General features: G+C 40.0%; 1 protein-coding gene across 1 annotated transcript in view; it reads left to right on the forward strand.

Moving 5' to 3' along the window:
* Positions 1 to 14,527, forward strand: part of thsd7ab (thrombospondin, type I, domain containing 7Ab) — a 141,091-nt gene that overhangs the window by 60,655 nt on the left and 65,909 nt on the right. Inside the window, exons 6-9 of the mRNA XM_028579871.1 lie at positions 265 to 420; positions 2,309 to 2,512; positions 8,002 to 8,196; positions 12,525 to 12,756. Of these exons, the coding sequence (XP_028435672.1) occupies positions 265 to 420; positions 2,309 to 2,512; positions 8,002 to 8,196; positions 12,525 to 12,756 (787 nt within the window). The remainder of the gene's footprint in view (positions 1 to 264; positions 421 to 2,308; positions 2,513 to 8,001; positions 8,197 to 12,524; positions 12,757 to 14,527) is intronic.

A 14,527-nucleotide genomic window follows, 5' to 3' on the forward strand; every position in this document is an offset into this window, starting at 1 on the left:
CATGCTAACAGGGAGGCGATAAACAAAACAAAGGGATAATAGTGTCTACCTCACAGACATGTTTTTTTTTTCACTGTGGTTATCATCTGCTCTGTATAGGGACTCTAACCCCAGGAGTAAAAAGTAAATAAGCATTTTTATATCCCTTGTTCCCTTTGATTGTAATGCTGGTAAAAAAAAAAAAAAAAACAGAATACGATCAAAGTAAAGCAGGTTCGTTTTATATACTGCTTATTTTGTGTTCCTTTTTGATCATCTGCACAGCCTCCCGCCCTGTGGAAAACAAGCTGTGCAAGGGTCCGATCCCCAACAGGTCCCAGCTGTGCCAAATCCCCTGTCCCATCGACTGTGAGGTGTCGCCGTGGGGCGCCTGGGGCCCCTGCACCTTCGAAAACTGTGATGACCAGGCTGGAAAGAAAGGTACGAAGACATGGTCCCCAAAGATGACGTCATGATTATAACAATTTATTATAAACCTAACTATCTCGGGCCAGTTCAAATATTTGATGTTTTTTTTTTCATCCATCTGGCATTGAGATACATACTGACAGTTTCACTCTGTGGTAAACAATGACCTCTTCTTTTCATTTCATTTCATTTTCTGTTTTAACCCAATATTCTCTAGTGAAGCTCAGCAAAAAACACAAAACCATCGAATCCGTCAGCGTGTTAGCGTGTCGTTAACCTGTAGGCTATCGACAACATTACCATCAATTCACTCAACTGACTTTAGCAATTAAGATAACAGACACTTGACTGTTCAGCTGTTATTACAGCCATGTGAGCTAACTGCTGACACTGGTCATGGCTAGGCATCGCTGCAGTTCACGGTGCAGAATGAAATACATTGTGTTTCATGTATGAAACTGCAAACCAGATTCATTTACAGTACTTGTTGATCAAAGGTGTTGGAAGGCCGTTCCAGATCCTTCCTGCCCACTTTAACATTTGGTTGTAAACTATTCTTTGCTCTGTTTTTACAATGTAGTAAATGCTGATTATGCTCTTTATATTAGTTTTTTTTTAGAGAACTGTATAAACGTTATTGTTGAGTCTGAAAGCATTCATAAAGCTGCAGTCTTATCTTATCGTTATTATTTTTACTACTTATCCACTAGCTTTAACCTTACCGTATAGCTTTCAGAGAATAACACTGAATAACGAATGATTGAATGTCTCTAGTAATAGCAGGTCAATGAATGATTGAATGTCTCTAGTAATAGCAGGTCATCTTGTTAAAATATACATAGGAAACATACACTTGCTTTGGGTGGTGTTGTAGCCACATTATTAATATATTTTAAATATGAAATGTACCTTTTTTATCAGTATTTAGCATGTTGTTAAGTCTGTGGATTCATAGTTTAGGAATGTTCATGCAAACTTAACACAAATTGAATGCGATATATGTGAAAGGGCAATAAGTGATCCATGTTGTGTTCACTGAAGCTTGTAAAAAATGTCACAGGCCGACTTCTGCATGACTTGGTTCATATGTTTTTGACTGGTCTTCTGTGACATTACTAGAAGTAAAACATGGTCAGGGTTCCATTTCTGGCAGCCTTGAGCTCGGTCCATTTAGGGATTTTTTTCATATTCTCATGTGTATTAATTAGCTGTCTCAACAGGGTCAACCATCAAACCAAACCAAACTAATCCTCAACATCTCTCAGTGGTGGAAGTAGTACTCAGATCCTTTACTTAGGTCAAAGCACCAATACAGCAGATTCAAAATCATCCATTACAAAGAAAAGTAGATTCAAAGTAGAAGTAGTTATTCTGCAGAAAAAGGCCCTTTGACTGATACATTATTACGAATGACATTATGAGAGTGTTAATACTAATACATCAATGTGTAAGCAGCATTTTACTGTTGTAGCTGTTCAAGGTGGAGGTAGTTTGAACTACTTGATATACGGTATACAAGTTTAGTTCAGTGGTTCCCAACCTAGGGGTCGTGCCCCTCCAAAGGATCACAAGATAAATCAGAGGCCTCATGAGATGATTAACAGGGTAGAGAATAATGAAAAACAATGTTCTGCTACACACATTTCAATTAAGTTTTTTGGAATTTTTTTCTATTTTTTGATTTTGTAGCGAACGTGTGTGACACAGCTAAAGCTGTCAAATAAATGTAGTGAAGAAAAAAAGTACAAACTGTTTCTCTGATATGCAGAGAAGAAGTATAAAGCACTTTTTTTTTTTTTTACTCCCGTCGAGAGAAAGTGTTCTGTAATTTTATCGTTGATAGAGTTTATGTGTTTCTAAAATGCAGAACAGTTTGTGGATGACTGTGTTAATACTGCAGGTTTCAAACTGAGAAAACGACAGGTAACCAACGAGCCAACAGGAGGGCCTGGAAACTGCCCGCACCTGGTGGAGGCGGTGCCGTGCGACGAGCCCACTTGTTACAACTGGCAACTGGTCGACCTGGATCAGTGTGTTCCTGACGCTGAGAAGCCGTGTGGCCCTGGCACTCAGCTCGTACAGGTCCAGTGTGTCAACAGCAATGGTGAGAAGAGGGGAGAATTCAGTCTCTTTGTTGAAGTAGAGGACAAGCTTTTACTGAATGAATCTGATGTTTCATTTGTCAAAGGCCCCATGGCATGAAAATGTCACTTTATGAGGTTTTTTAACATTAATATGCGTTCCCCCAGCCTGCCTATGGTCCCCCAGTGGCTAGAAATGGTGATAGGTGTAAACCGAGCCCTGGGTATCCTGCTCTGCCTTTGAGAAACTGAAAGCTCAGATGGGCCGATCTGGAATCTTCTCCTTATGAGGTCATAAGGAGCAAGATTACCTCCTCTTTCTCTGCTTTGCCCGCCCAGAGAATTTGGCCCACCCAAGAGAGAGACATCATGGCTTTCAAATGAGCAAAGTGGCAGTTGGTCAAGGCCACACCCCCACCCTCCACCTTTCCCCCCCCCTCTCTCCTCCTCAATAGCTACAGACACAGATATGGCACATCCTAAGGAAAGCTCATTGTGGGACTGGCTCTAGTGGCTGTAATTCTGCACCAAGGCTGAATTTCGGGAAAGAGACTTCAGATACAGTATTAGGGGACCACTAAGGTCTATATAAAAGAGACTTCAGATACAGTATTAGGGGACCACTAAGGTCTATATAAAAGAGACTTCAGATACAGTATTAGGGGACCACTAAGGTCTATATAAAAGAGACTTCAGATACAGTATTAGGGACCACTAAGGTCTATATAAAAGAGACTTCAGATACAGTATTAGGGGACCACTAAGGTCTATATAAAAGAGACTTCAGATACAGTATTAGGGGACCACTAAGGTCTATATAAAAGAGACTTCAGATACAGTATTAGGGGACCACTAAGGTCTATATAAAAGAGACTTCAGATACAGTATTAGGGGACCACTAAGGTCTATATAAAAGCATCCAAAGAGCACCATGTCATGGGACCTGTAAAATTAAGCATAATGTTCCTGTAGAAACAGTATTTGTTGATTGACACTATCGGGCAAATTCCTACTCGCTGCTTGCTCATCCTTAGAGTGCGTTTAGCTTTTGACCCACCTCCATTTGCAATAACAAGTGCAGGACTGACCTTATATAATATTATAATATATATAAACTATATGTTTTTCCTGATCACCTCTCCACTGACCCTCAGATTTCCATGACTCGACTCCATTCATCAACTTTGTGAGGAGTTCTCTCCAGACTCTTTTCCATCCAGTTCTCCTCCCCTCTCTCCTCCTCTCTCTCCCCCTGTTAAACCTCTCCTACTTTAACGCCTGCCTGATTCAGCGTTGCCACCTCTCTCCCGCTGTCTCTCTCATTACAGTCTTCCTCTCTGCACGCACAATTAAACCTTACTCTCGCTAAATCAAATCAATCCTCCGTGGCCATGGGTCTTGGAGTATCTTGTGCCCTTTGCTGCTACTGATTTTTACTGCTAGTCTTTATGACTGTAAATCTTTAATAAAAGGGGCGGCGATGCAGAGATGCTTTCCCGGCTTCCCTTTTGCCCTCAGGTTGTGAACAAATGTACAACAAAATAATGTACAACCCATTATTGATTTTTATTTTTCTGGCAAGGTGTAGATTGCATTTTTTTTATTTATTCAGCATGTAAAGGTAGAACGTGCTACAGCTCTAGTAATCACATTCAGTCCCAAATGTACTCAGTAAATCCTTATTTTATGATCCTTCGCGGTGACTTTGTTCATGTTTTCCCCACTAGAGAACTTGATTTGTCCTTCTAATGTCTCCCACAAATCACAGTTCCTGCATCAACTGCAGGTATTCGGTGAAGTTGGACCAGTGGTTACCCCACCTGTACTGCAGCACTAACAGAGATGCTGCACTGTTCTTTTCCCCCTGACTTCGGTTGATTGATCTCCCCCACCTTCACTCCCTCATCTGATGAAAATTGATTTGTTCTGTTTGGATTTTCAGTCCGCTTTTCGCCTCAGAGAGTTTTCAGTGCAATGTCAGCTGTATATATATATTTTTTTCTGAGTGTGTCCCAGTCATAAAAGAAAAGGCCACACAGCCAAGCTCCAGACAACAGGCGAAGGTCGATACAAATGTTATTGAAACTGGCTATTGATATTCCCCATGCTGACTGCCTGCCCACTTAGGCAGCGAGCTGTTTCTTCTCTGCACACTAAGCATGGAGGTCTTCGTCTCATTCCTCTCATAGTGGGTGTTCTGCTCATTCATGTTTTCTCTGTGTGAGCCTGAAAACTGCTGGGGTCCCTTGTCACTTCTTATTTTCATGCTTTCCGAGTTCAGTCATGATTGGTTCACTGCATATCTGTCAAAGTGACATCTTAATGCAAAGGTCAGGACCGCTCTCACTTTTGAAGCTCAAGCGATTCTCCTCTGCTTGAAATTTCAATTCAACCACCGAAAGGTTTACATTTTCCTGGGTGTATGCATCGGTAGGAGAAAATATTCTCTGCTTGGTTCATGGCAGCACATAAAGCAACAAAGAGGAGTATGTGGGTTAATATTATCCACTTATGGCTGATGCTAGGAGCTCATTAATAAAACATTGACAATAGTGTAAAAATGTGGGAATCCCATGTGAGTTTGCGCTTTCCATGTTCTATCGCACTTTAGTATGGAGATGTCTTGGATCGAGAGTGCATCATTATGAATATATAATATACAGATCATCCATAAAAAGGGTCATAATCAACTGTCATGTCAATAAGGAAAATATAAATGAAATGTTTTGAATTATTTCTATGGTGACGAACAGCGTTTGTAAATTCAGGATTTATCAGAAATGGTAACAGAAGTGGTTAGAGTGCTGTTGGCTATTTGTGGTGCTTAGTTCAGATTGCTGATGCTGTGTCTGTGATTAAATATTATATGCAAATAAGGTTTTACCCAGTTAAGTTTGGATTTAAAGATGCACTAGGCAACTTAACAGCCTGGAGATTTCAATAGACAGCAAGAAATATCTGTCTGGGTTTATAACTTATTAAACTATGTTAATGTTACTTATAAATCTTTGAATGAGATGTCGGTAAACTCCACAGTCAATGGTCATGTTTGTAAACCTGGCCTAATTCAAGATTGCTTTATATATATATGATAGTCACATCACTGGTACAATAAATCTATCCTTTTTCTGCACAGAATACAGTCTTGCTGCTGTTTAGGAAACAGTTTGTGTTTTGCTTTTACCATATGTTTCAAATCTTCACTTCATGTCGGCAGATTTCCTTCTAGTTTCTAAACTAGCTACATGAGTCTGTCTAAGAATGCCAAGTTGATACTTGATGCCAGTTTAGAGAATAGACTTCCCAAGTTGTCTAAGGGACAGACGTCTTTAGAAAACAAGCACGTCTCTACAATCCAAAATGGGCTGTGCGCTTGACATTGCGCCATCAATTTAGACACACAGCTGTTCATTTTCCCAGCTGCTCCAACCGTCTCTGTACTGAAGTGTAGTGTGAGGGTGATAATCTAATTCTTGCAATAAATCTTTGAGCCCTCAAGTTTATTATAAATGCCCAAGTTAACACCCAGTCTGTTCTCAACCTGCAAGTAAAAGCAACTTGTTTAGCTGAGGCAAATATTTTCTCTTTAGCACATTTATACAGTATGTTCTCCTTTTTTTGGCTTTGGATTTAATTCAGTCACAAATGTACAAAAGAGGGCAAAAAACATGCACGCACACAGTTTGTGGAAGACCACAGAATTTAATTTGGGTAAATAAACCAATATAATAATAAGAAAACTAGCTCTTTACGTTAATATGACAGCAGTTTGGTTACACAGACAAAGGTAATAAACGGAAAATTTCGTTGTTACAGAGGTGACACTTATGAGGGTATCTTGGTAATATCAGGGTTTCATTTTTTAATAAACATTTTTTTTACATTGTGGGGTGATATAATGGGCTACATAATATAATATTATAATATAAATATATAATGTATGGGGGATATAATGGGCAGTACCTTTATCAAGACAATTCCCTGATGTGATCAGTAATTGACAGAAAAACAAATGCCCCTTCCCTCAATCCTTCATTCTATTTTTGATGTACTACTATCAACTTTCTTCTGAAAATACTGTGATTTAATACCTAGAAACACAGATGGTTGTTTATGAGTTACAACTTTTATCCATAATCACATATGGCATTTTAGAAAGTAACAACCATTAATCAAATGCACAAAAAAAACCACCTGTCTTGGCTTTCAACATAAAAACTTGTACATTACAGAGTCATTACCTGAAAACACAGATTGTAGTTTCTTAGTAACACAGTTTACCTTGAAACACATCCGGAATTTCCAAATAAATAACCAATAAACCAAGTTTAGAAATGCCAAATCACCTATTTTGACTTTTTAACAGAAGCCTTAAGGGGGTGGTGGCACAGTGGATATGACTCATGCCTTTGGTGTGGGAGACAAGGGTTCAATTCCCACTGCAATACATCAACCAATGTGTCCCTGAGCAAGACACTTAACCCCTAGTTGCTCCATAGGCGTGCAACCTCTGACATATATAGCAGTTGTAAGTTGCTTTGGATAAAAGCGTCAGCTAAATGACATGTAATGTAATGTAAAGCCTTTGGGCCCAGAAACACAGATGTTAGTTTCTATGTGATAACCCTTAATAGTGGCTGCCTCAGTTTCAGCATTTCATTTTTATAATTACTGGTGTTCTTTTCCTGAAACCCCATTAGTATTAAAGGTCCCATATTGTTAAAAGTGAGATGTGTTGTTTTTATTATAAAGCAGGTTGTGGTGCTATTTGTGAAAGTATCAAAATGCTCAATCCACAGAGAAATGCACACAGCCAGTATTCAGAAACTGTGCATTTAAGTGAGCCGCCAGGACTTTTGTATGGTTGTGATGTCACAACTGTACTCTATATAGGTAGAAAGTGGTGCTACAAAGCCGTTACACTGTGCAGAGGAGCAGATGTGGAAGACAAGGAAATAACGAACAATCAGAGTCGACTGGGCTTTTTCAGGGAGGTGGACTTAAAGAGACGGGTGCTAAAATGGAGGGACAGAGGGTGAATACAGATGTATTCAGACAGATAATAAGCCAAAGAATGATGTGCTTTTTGAACATTAAAGCATGTAAACATGTTCTTGTAGAAAGCACAAATAGGAAACAGAAAATGAGAATATGGGACCTTTGAAAAAGGCTATAATATTACTTTACTATAATTAAAACCATTAATACCGTAATTGCTTCATTACATTATATATTTCCTAAGATCATACATCAGTATTACCCCCAATATTACTCTGATATATCCTTATTATTGTGAGCAGATTAAAGTATTGTTACCCCATCATGTTTATCCAATTGTAACCTTACAAAAGTTAAACCCCACTCTTATGTAACACCCCATTTTTACTTTGCTATTAGCATGTTATGAAATCTAAACTGACAAGATAGATGTATTTTACTTTAAAATGCAGCTTCACTCTGTCCTACTTTCCTTCCTCCCAAATGTATTACTTACCATCATTATTTTCTCCAGGAGAGGAGGTGGACAGGAATCTCTGCACGTCTTACCCAGCTCCAGAGCCTGTGCCGTGTGAAGTGCCTTGCTCAAGGGACTGCGTGCTCAGTGATTGGACAGCCTGGTCTACTTGCTCTCAGACCTGCTCCAGTAAGACCATCGAGGGGAAGCAGATGAGGACCCGCTCCATTCTGGCCTACAACGCCGGGGAAGGTGAGTCTCACCTGCAGACTTCAGTCTTCTGCACCGTTGTGTATGGAAATATATGCAGATGAGGCCTGGATATTGGCTTAGTCATGGCCTTTCAAGTTGTCCTTTGCTGTCACTCACTGAATGTCTGCATTTCACACGTGTCTGGATGTGCATTTGTCCTTATCTCAAACAGTCTGCTTATCGGTCTTGGTGATTATTTCTTTTGGTCTGTCTTCTCGCCTGACACTTACTTTTTTAAATCTATTTCCAAGATCATTTCTTTGCATATGCGTGTGCTCTCTGGTTTAAATCTCCTTGTGCGTCTTTCTGTCTTCTTTTTGTCATGTCTCCAAACATTTTCCTGCGTCTTATCTGTGTGTGTGTGTGTGTGTGTGTTTGTGTTTTTCTCACAGTCACTTCGATGGTTGTGGCGTGGATCACAGTGATGGAGGGTAACAGTTGTTAATTAGAGTTTGCTGGTAGCTGTTTTAAACCTCTAGCTGTGTGTCTACACGTAGCAAAATATAAATTGTTAGCTTTGTTTCAGTTTTTCAAACAGCATTATCATAACAGCTTTAGGGTGACTTATTACTGATTAAGACTTTATTCAGCCAGTTGTAATACAGTCAGGGCTTGCTGGCCATGTGTGAAATAGCCTGAATGAGTTAGCTGTTTTTCTGTTGTTCTGCAGTAGTATTACTTCATGTACTGCATGCCTCACCTGTCGCATTGACATATTTTCTATCTATATTTATCAAAGGTCTTTCACAGGTGCCAAAGTTTCCGGAACTTTTTGGTAAATCTTTGATGTTAGACTAGAAATATAGTAGCTGTAGTTGTAGTAGCTTTAGAATGGTTGAGAAATACAAAGGTAAGTTTATTAAACTGTATCCTGCTGTTTGTTCAGACACATTTTAATGACATAATCACACACATACTCAAGAACAAAACCTGAAAGAAGCTTTGTCTCTCCACCCCACTCCAACCTGCAGGTTGCCCCTGCAGAGTAGTTATCTGATTAGATTTTGCAGCTCCTGTGTTGCATATTAATGAAGAACAAACAGTGTTGAAACTTCAGCAACTACTCAAAGCTTTAAGACACAGGGTTTATATTAATAAGTAACCCCCAATATGTTGGCATAGAGTTATGTGCTTATTAATAGATCAATATGCCTAATTAATGACCTATTTAGCATAACTGCCTACATTTAATTCACTGTGATTATTATTGGACTTTATGCAGCCCATGTGCCTCTTAATGTTTCAATATGCATGCTCTGTGAGAATTGCTCCAGCACTTTGTGAATGAGCCAGCAAACTGTAATTTATCCTGTAAACATGAATAACTCGCATATGCAGTCTTTGTTTGCTAAATGGTTTATGTTTTCTATAAGCAGCTTCATATTTTCCCCATTGTCCAACACACAGCTTTTCTAGGTCATTGTTCAGCAGCAGCTCATGCTCATTTGAGGCACCATGTCATGCTTGTGTTGGGACGAGCATCGCCATCGTTGTTAGTCAGCTGGCGCAGTCAGCAGAACGGTAGTCATGCTCAGTAACCATCAGGTTGAGATTTGTCTGAGTTGGCAGTGTGTGATTCAGACCAACTGTACACCTCGGCTCATTATGGAGTTGGCTCTCTGTCAACTCCGGCTGCGAAATACAGGTTCGGAAGACTCACAGTCCTGCAATGCCTCTCAATCTTTGCTGAAGTCCCTAAGTGTCTGCAGTTACTCTAAACCGGAGAGGACTCCATCTACCCAACAACTGACTGACTGACTGCCGACTCACTCAAGAGAAATTGGAGGGAGACAGGCACAAAAAGAGGGAAAGGGAAAAACAATAGATGAAATTTGTACACTCCAAAGTAGTGCACAGAAAAGCTGACCCATGACTTGCAGTTGTTAATAATAATCACCAGAAAAGCTCCATCATACAGTATGTAAACACATATATGTATGTAATTTAATTGAGTTTTGTTTTACCCATATGTACAATAAACTAAGATAAAAATGAAATTCATTGTACTTCTCTGTAACTTTTTTTTTTTTCGGTTAATTACTGATTGCAGGTTTCCCTTTGAAATCCAACTCAGTGTCACCACAATGTTAAATACACAGTTTGGAAGCCTGACTGCCTCACAAAATTAATTGCATAAACATTTGTTAATGATAAAATGTAGCACCCTTTAAACAAGTACTTATATCAAAAGTGCAATACATATGTGCATTTATAGGTACTTATTACTGTTACTACTATTTATAGTTGGTAACATAAGATATATATAGTAAATTCAGAAAAAACAAAACAACTTTTGTGGGGAAGGTTATCCTTATTCTGACTTGTGCTTTTCAGGATCTTAAATTAATTTGACGGCGGTATCTTCAGAGTATTGAAATCACCCATTCAGCTCACCTCTTCAAAGTTTCCATGGTTTTCTTGAGTTGAGGTTTCTGGGAATTGGGGTTTCCAATACGTGTTGCGCCTAACTTCAAAACAAGCATTTACAGTACCCCAAAGACATTAGGCAATAGAATAAGAGGATTGATGGCACTATGAATAAAATATCGCAATGCAACATACACAAAAACAGGGCTGAAGCAGTAACAATGCCATTTATAAATTAAAGATCTTGAGCCTTTACAGTTAAAAGAACACGCTGACTTATTGGGACTTTAGCTTATTCACCGTATCCCCCAGAGTTAGACAAGTCGATACATAGCCTTCTAATCTCAGTGCGTATCGTAACTCTGTCTGAAGCCCCCACCGCTAGCCTCGCTTAGCCCAGATCCTGGAGGTAACCGGCTCCATCTAGCCTACTGTTCCCAATAAGTGACAAAATAACATTTCCTATTTACATGTTGTGATTTGTATAGTCACAGGGTGTACAAATAACAAGGTCACATGAGACACAGCCATCTTCTAACCGTATACAAACTGGGAACTATATTCTCAGAAGGCAAAGCACACCTACTTCTGCTACTTAGGCTGAGTGATATTACTCCAACTCTGAGCGAACTCCAGGCAAACTCTCTGCTCCTCACCACGGGGCATCTCAAGTGCTGCGAGCAAATCACTCCACCCAAGTAGCCTTCTGAGAATATAGTTCCCAGTATGTATACGGTTAGAAGATGGCTGTGTCTCATGTGACCTTGTTATTTGTACACGCTGTGACTATACAAATCACAACATGTAAATAGGAAAATGTTGTAGGCTAGATGGAGCCGGTTACCTCCAGGATCTGTGCTAAGCTAGGCTAGCGGTGGGTGCGTCAGACAGAGTTAGGACACGCACGGAGATGAGAAGGCTCTGTATGGACTTATCTAACTCTGGGGGATACGGTGAATAAGCTAAAGTCCCAATAAGTCAGCGTGTTCCTTTAAACACATACAATCCATCAGTATCAGATAAATCAGTGTGTAGCCTCAGGGAAAAAAACTCACATCTCGAAGTTCAAAACCTTCTGGTAAATTCCTTATTGTTGTAAGGCGGTCTCAGAGATGTAAAAGCTGGATGTTTTCTGTTTATCAAAGATAAAGATATTAAATATGTGTGACAGGGTTGGAAACTATGTGGCTAGTTTCCATATGGTTGAATACAAGCCTGATGTACAATTGCAAACAACTTGACATATAAGGTGTAAAGGCTGTTGGAAGCATTTGTTAAACAATAGAACACCAGGAAACTCTGATTATAAAGAGGTTTAGTGTGTGTGGGTGTAGGTTTCATTTAGTGGGTCTCACAGATTCAGGGGAAAATCTGTTACCAACAATTGTTAGGTGTGCTGGATTTAATAGAGCTCCCTTCTGGAGTGTGCATCAGGTAGGGAAAATATTCTCCAAGTCTAAATGGCAGATAACCGTGACTCATATTATGTCTCAAGTGTGCTTACCACTGTCCCCCATTTTGGTATCATACATTGTATAATATATAAGCCTTGTTTTGTTCTCTACCAACTCCTGAGGGACATATCTGGCTCTTTAGCTGCTAAATGCTCCCTTATGTTTAACAGCTAATTGCTAACTGTGTCTGTCTGCTGTTTGGTGCTGGACAGGTGGTGTACAGTGGGTTTCTCAGAGCTTTTTTTTGTTGTTGCTGAAAACCGCTAGATAAGAATGGTGAAATTGTCCAGAAGTTGTGGACAATAAAACCAAAACCAAAATGAGGTAAAAGAAGCTAAAAGGATCTGTAGAGTTGAGGGGAACTGGGTCTGGTGATACGTCTTTGGTTTGATAGTACGAGTTTCTCCTTCAGATTACATGTCGTCCTTCAACCCTTTTAAAAATAAAAATAAAAAAATGAGTTGTGCAGCTTTAAGTCCATCTTCCCTGTGTTTTGATATTTCTCAGGTGGAGCCCTGTGCCCAAACATCAGTGCCCTCCAGGAGATACGGAACTGTAACGAACACGCCTGTACAGTTTACCACTGGCAGACGGGGCCTTGGGGCCCTTGTACCGAAGACCCCTCTGCCTCGACCCTCAACAGCTCCAGCGGTGACGGCCAGGGTCCCTGCTCCATGGGAATGCAAACTCGTAAGGTCATCTGTGTCCGGGTCAACGTGGGACAGGTGCCACCCAAGAAGTAAGATTTCTTTCTTATTTTTCTGCTTCTTTCGAACTTTTTTACGGCTGTCTGTTCTTTTTTTCCCCCCAATGACACACTGCTGCAGCAGTCTTATTTAGACTTTCTGGTTATTTCTTGCTTCGCTGGTCTGTATGTGTTTATAACTGTGAAATCAGCTCCCGGAGAATTGTGTTGAAATGAAAATTGCTTACTCTAAAATCCACTGGCTTTGAGCAGTAGTTCTCAATCATGTGCCATCAAGTTTCAAGAGCAGGCCAGGCGCGTTTTCATTTCAAACAAAGCTCTACAACAGTCGATTTCACTGATTTGGCCACCTTTATCAAAAAAGAAGAAAGTAATCTGTTAAATCGAGAGCTGCCGTTCGGAGAATAGAGGACAGGGAGAGCTTTCGGTTGTCTTTTGATGTGTGTAAAATCATTTGTTAAAGAACATTCTTTTGGGTTGTTGCTCAATGAACACAGAAAAAGGGTTTGAATCATTCTTCAAGCAAAAATGTAAAAAGCCTTTCTTACATCGCGAGGTCAAACAGTGATCTGTGAGCGTCTGTTAGCGAATAGACAAGCCATTGAGTCATTTTTCTTTGTTGATTTGAAAGCACATCAGTGGTAAACTACCCATGGTAAGATCGAATGGTACATGAAGATAGTGTGTGTGCGTGTGATACTGAAAGCAAGTGAGATAAAACAAAAGAAGATTCAGGATGTTAGAGATGGGTGAGAGAAGCAGCAGTGTTGGGAAGGAAAAGGGACAGCAGGAGAGTAAAGTGAGTCAGAGAAGAACAAAAAGACGCTGACAGAGCTGGTTCAGTAAGCAGAGCAAACTCTACGTGAATTTTACTCCCAATCTATATCTCCCCTTTGCAGGCGACCACAGATAAATAAATAATCTCTCCGTCCCTGAAAGCCTAATTAACCCTGCCGTTTTGGGCGCTGGTAATTTCTCATTGATGATAATGACAGTAATTAAATGGGATTGATACTTTAAGGCAATTGAATCATGAGGCGGATGAGAGACGAGATGTTTGTGGTTAGCTCTGAAGACCACACTGCATGAGGCGGATTCAAAATTTACAGCACTGTCGAGTTAACGTCTGCCAGGCAGTTCGGCTCGAGCCTGGTGTCAGTTACGCTCGACTGATTCACTCGACAACAGAAGATAAAGGAGGAGATCTGTCTGTGTCCAAATGTGTGGAAAAGATAACCAAAGAAGATGGATTCAGTCCTTGTGAAAAGTAAAAAAGAAAAGAAAAGAAAAAAGGCCTTTTAATGTACAGTATGTTTAGTTTCTCACTCTAATTGAAGACCAGTGGATTCTTCCTTCTCCTGTCTTACACCTCCCAAGCGTGGTTATCAGTGAGAAAAGGATAGGAACATAAATGATTTAGGGTCGCGGTGTGTTGTGTACAAGGCAAATGTGATTCATAGAGAGCACCACATGATAAAATGAAGATTAATGTCCAGTTTCAGTGTTGGCTGTTTGAGCAGCTGACCCATCTGCACTTATCAGGCTGCAGAAAGGAGGTCAAAGTCCACCATGTCTTTTATCGCATGTGTTTCATTTTTAAATCCACACCGGCAAAGCTTCGAGCAGGAGACAAACCCAAGCCCAGCGGGTAATGGCATTGAATAACTGACAAAAAAGAGGTTGCAGTCGATTTGCCTCCATTATGTTTTGTCTTTTGTCTGGTCAATAACTTTATATAATCAAGTAACATTTGTAATAAGGGTAAAAGAACACACTACTGACGAGTGAACAGAAGATGTTTTAC

Source organism: Perca flavescens, chromosome 6, assembly GCF_004354835.1.
Source record: "Perca flavescens isolate YP-PL-M2 chromosome 6, PFLA_1.0, whole genome shotgun sequence".
Lineage (NCBI taxonomy): Eukaryota > Metazoa > Chordata > Actinopteri > Perciformes > Percidae > Perca > Perca flavescens.